This window comes from Phaseolus vulgaris, chromosome 10 (assembly GCF_051622355.1).
Source record: "Phaseolus vulgaris cultivar YP4 chromosome 10, ASM5162235v1, whole genome shotgun sequence".
NCBI classification, from domain to species: Eukaryota; Viridiplantae; Streptophyta; class Magnoliopsida; order Fabales; family Fabaceae; genus Phaseolus; species Phaseolus vulgaris.
Window position 1 is genome coordinate 5630528 of NC_143507.1, and position 5022 is coordinate 5635549.

Consider the following 5022-nt stretch of genomic DNA (forward strand, 5'->3'; position numbering starts at 1 on the left):
CCGTTAAGAGGATTAAGGCAGGGTGATCCTATGGCGCCTTTCTTGTTTCTTGTGGTTGCTGAAGGTTTAGCTGGTTTAGTGAGACAAGCGTCTAAGCAAAATATGCTAACAGGTGTGAAGGTGGGAAGGAGGGAAATTGTATGTAGCATGCTTCAATTTGCAGATAACATTCTCTTCTTATGTGAGGATTCTTTCCTTAATGTATTCACTATAAAGACGATTCTTAGATGCTTCGAACTAGTTTTTGGTTTGAAAATCAACTTCCACAAATCAAAATTGGCTGAGATAAATGTTGATAGGTTTACCTTGGAAACCTACGCCAAGACTCTTAATTGCAACACAATGAGGATGCCTTTCAAGTACTTGGGGTTAGAAGTAAGAGGTAACCCGAGGAAGGTACAATTCTGGGAACCGATGGTCAATAAAGTTAGTGCTAGAGAGAGAATCAGGAATATCCAAAGAAGTTTTTTATGGGCGTGGGGTAGAGATAATAGATCTATACCGTGGGTAAGTTGGGGGAACATTTGTAAACCCCTTGAAGAAGGTGGTCTTGGAATCAAGGATGTCAGGAAGTTTAACTATGCTTTAATGGAGAAATGGAAATGGAGGTTGATGAGTGACGAGAAAGGGAAATAGAAAGATATTCTGGAGTCCAAATACTCAGCGACATCTGGTAATGACCATGCACGACCTTGCTACCATTCTTGGTGGTGGAGAGATTTAGAAAAAATATGTATGGAGGGTAATGGGGAAGGCTGGTTCCAACAAGCTGTTACATGGAATGTCAGATCTGGGGACTTAGTGCGCTTTTGGGAGGATCTGTGGGTTAATAACAAAAGTCTCAAGGAGTTAAATCCTAGATTATTCTCTCTCTCTCTCAACCAAGGGATGAAGGTGGGTGAGACTGGATTCTGGGACAGTTATGGGTGGCATTGGCACTTAAATTGGAGAAGGGAGAGATTCCATTGGGAATCCATTCTGAAGGATGAATTATCAGAAGTGTTATCTAGGGGTGTTATGCACAAGGATTCTAAGGATTTTATTTCTTGGAATAGGGATCCAAAAGGTTTTTTCTCGGTAAAATCAGCATATGGCCTTTTAGCTAACCAAGGAACCAAACCAAGTAATGATGTTTTTACGCTCTTATGGAATACCAAAGCTTTCCCAAAAGCTTTAATAATAGCTTGGAGAATCCTCCTGGACAAAATTCCAACTCGTTAGAATCTTGTGGTACGAGGGATTATGGTGAATTCTCCTTTGTGCGTTTTATGTAACCAGTCAGTAGAAACTACCCAGCATCTGTTCTTGGATTGTACCTTTGCTTATCGTGTCTGGACACTATGCTCTACATGGATAGGTGTTCTAGGTGCATACAATAAGGATATATGCAACCATTTTCTGAATTTTCATCTTTCTAATATGTCCGAGAAGCAGAACCAGGTCTGAAAAGGAGTGTGGGTGGCCATTCTACGCTACATATGGGAGCACAGGAACAATGTGATCTTCAGACAAGGGGTCCCTGACCATGAGGAAGCCTTTCAAGCAGCTCAACTTATGTCCTGGCTTTGGTTGAAACATAGGGAAGGGTCATTCTCATATGCTTTTTCTGATTGGCTCTTAAATCCAATACAATGCATGTTGTGTGTACGCTGATTATTCATGGCAAAACAGGTGGTTTCCGAAGGTCTGTTCACATCAAAACTGAACCAAGCAGGGTCTCCATGTGGGTTTTTGATAGAAAGACGCCATAATTGAATTGGGTTCGTTGGTGACGTTGGGTGTCCTATTTGGGCTTTGGTGCTGCTGCAAGTACGGTGCTATCACTAGGATGGGCAGGGGAACCTGGTTAGGATGCTCTTTTATCAGTTTCGGTTGGCTGGCTACACTAATTTTATGAGGATTCAGAGTCATGCTGGAGATAACCAAGAAATGGGGCTGGTTGGACCCCTAATTATTTTGTATTCTTGTGCTGGTTTGGTTTTGTTTATTTGGTGTCTTTGTGGGATATAAATGCTGCTTTGGCCTTCACAAGTTGTGTCTGTCTTAGGCAACAAGCCTTATGTTGGTGCTAGACTTTCTTTTGGGAGTTGTTAGCGGTTGGAGGAAGTATGAAATAGGGTATGCTTGGTTAGGAAGTCTTATGGAACGAGAAGACTTAAGTTAAACTTTTTCATAAGTGGTTATAACAAGAAAGATGGTTTGGTTGCACTGATGGAGCCCCTGTTTGAGCAATGTTACTTTGACACCGAACCAACCAAGGCAATTGCCGAAGGTGGAAAGATTATTAAAATAGTAGGCTCGGTGTTGTTGGAGTGGTGGGAGTGTGCTGATTTGGGTGGTGTATGGGAAGGATGGAATGTGCAAGTTGTATGTACATTTATTCACGTGAGCTGGTTTTGCTTTTTAGGGGCCTTTTTGCTGCTGTGCTGAGGAAATGGACCCTGACTCATGCTTATTGTTATGAGCCTAAGCTTGATGAAAAGATTAGGCTTGCCTTGTTGGTTATTCCGGGTGTATCATGCATTTTTATTTTTCTGTTTTAATTGTTTTTTAAACTTGTTGTTGATGGTTATGTATAAGGGTTGAGACACCCCTAAAGTGGCCCCTTTAATTTATTTAATTCTTTGCTGATAAAAAAAAAACATTTCTACTATAGATTCTCGCAATTAGATTTTTTTTTTATTAGATCCTATTTTTATGAAGTATTATTAAAACAACAAATTATAAATCTTGATCACACTTTTGTTTATGAAACGCAAAACCGTGACAGTTGTTTGCTAAGTCATTCTAGCTATCATAATGTTTCTTAAAGAAAATATTTAGTATTTAATGTTGTGTGGATTTTATTCAATGCATCATTATGCTCATGCCGCGTTAACATACAAAACTATGAAGATGAAAATTTAAAGTGAAAACTCTCAACTGGCATAAAAAAGACTTTAACGAATCTTTTCTCAACTTAGTATCTAAAGGAATATTTCTAGTTGTAGAAGAATTAAACAAGTGATCAAAACTACAAAATGCTATCAGTTTTATTACTCAAAACTCTAATTGCCTAGATCTTCACGTGAACATTATTCATGTTCAAATAACAATAGAGTGATTAAATCTTGTATCTATAGTAAGATGACACCTCCTTCTAATAAGAAAAGTCTTTGTGATCTTTTAGATCACTCCAATCTTTTACCAAATCCTTAGTTAGAAGTAGATGTTTTCCAAATAATACTCGTGTTTAGCCAAATGTGATTATGATCTAATGAATACCTAGAGTCCTACCCAAAAGTGGTTATGTTCTAAAAAAAAATACTTTATTTTAGTTAGAAGGATCTATGTTCCAAACAATACTTGATTTTATCTAGGAGTAATTGTATTCCAAAAAAATACTTAATGGTTCACTAGGAGTGGTTAAGGTTCAAACAATACTTGAGTTTCTAGTTGGGAGAGGTTCTGTTCCAAATAATACTAGGGCTTTTAGTCCGGAGTGAATATTTTCAAATAATACTTAGGTTGTTTCAGTTGGGAGTGGTTGAGTTCCAAATAATACTTATTTGTATTTTTGCAACATTAGTTTGTTTAGTGAAACTAAATTAGTTAATTGGAAATTGGACATAGTTTGTTATTTACGGATGAACCAATATAAAAGTATGTTGGATAAATCATTCTCATCTCAAATTTTCTTAAATTGCATGTTATTAATATTTATCTAACTTAAGATGGGAGTCTTGCTAAAAACAAGCACTACTAGAAATCATTAATTATAAACCAATTTTAGAGACAAAAAATTATTAGTTCTATAGTGACTAAATTAGATACTATTTTATAGACTAAAAGAATTATTGGTATCTAAATTAGTTTTTAAATTAGTTTCTATTATTGATAAATAGTTTCTAAATTGGTACCTAATTAGCTACCTAAGTTTTAGCTACCAATTATTTAGATTCTAAATTTGGTATCTAAAACCTTGGTACCTAATTAGATACCAATTTAGAAACTATTTATCAATAATAAAAGCTAATTTAGATACCAATAAGTTTTTTAGTCTCTAAAATAGTATCTAATTTGTCAATATAGCAACTAATTATTTTTGTCTCTAAAATTTGTTTCTATTTAATGATTTCCTTGTAGTGTAGCTTTAAAATGGATTTTTGACAGTGCGCCTATCAAACCTACAAGTACGTTTGACAATCTTCACAAGACAATATCCTTTAGAAAATACAGTTTAATAGATCATCTATCAAGTATAAACTTCATTTTTCAGTACTAAGCTTTGTGCAAAAGTTTCAAAAAGTCTTAAAATACAATTCAACCCTATGTACTTGTGTTTTCACCCTTTGTTTTTTCGGTTGGATTAGAACAATTCTCTGCTCAGCTATGCTTTCTATCAGAATAAATGGCAGTTTGGTCGGTTTTTTTCCTTGTACTAGAGGTGCCAGACAAGGTGACCCTTTGTCTCCTCTACTTTTCTGTCTTGTAGAGGAAGTTCTTAGTAGAGGTTTCTCTAAGCTTGTGAATGATAAAAAGATTTTACATATGGCTAGTCCGCAAGATTTTCTCACTACCTCTCATATTTTATATGCTGATGACATTTTTGTTTTTTGTAGGGCGGATAATAAGTCTCTTAGAAATTTAAGTATTTTTCTTAAAACATATGGTGATTTTTCGGTTCAATATGTTAATAATTCTAAGAGTAGGTTTTTTTTACCATGGATAATTCTGCAAGATTTGTCACCAAAATATAGCGTATTCTTTCTTGTAGTCATGGTTATTTGCCTTTCACTTATTTAGGAGTGTCTATCTTTGTTGGTGCTCCAAAGTGTCGATTTCTTCAACCTTTGACTGATAAAGTCAAATTGAAGCTAACATCTTGGAAAGGTAAATCTCTTAACATGATGAGTCGAATTCAGTTGGTCAATACGGTGGTTACTGGACTTCTAACTTATAACTTTAATTTGAATAAATGGCATGTTTCTCTTCTTAAGCAAGTTGAGCAGTGGTGTCAAAATTTTATTTGAACTGGTGATA

General features: G+C 35.6%; 1 protein-coding gene across 1 annotated transcript; it reads left to right on the forward strand.

Annotated features, from left to right (window-relative positions):
- The first annotated feature begins 735 nt into the window (after positions 1 to 735).
- On the forward strand, positions 736 to 1221 carry LOC150024167 (uncharacterized). The gene has a single exon (XM_090296576.1). It carries the CDS (start codon positions 736 to 738, stop codon positions 1219 to 1221), a length of 486 nt encoding a protein of 161 aa, XP_090152702.1.
- Positions 1222 to 5022: the final 3801 nt, after the last annotated feature.

Coding starts and splice junctions, on each gene's coding strand:
- LOC150024167 (XM_090296576.1), top strand. CDS start 736: ATGGAGGGTAATGGGGAAGGCTGGTTCCAACAAGCTGTTACATGGAAT.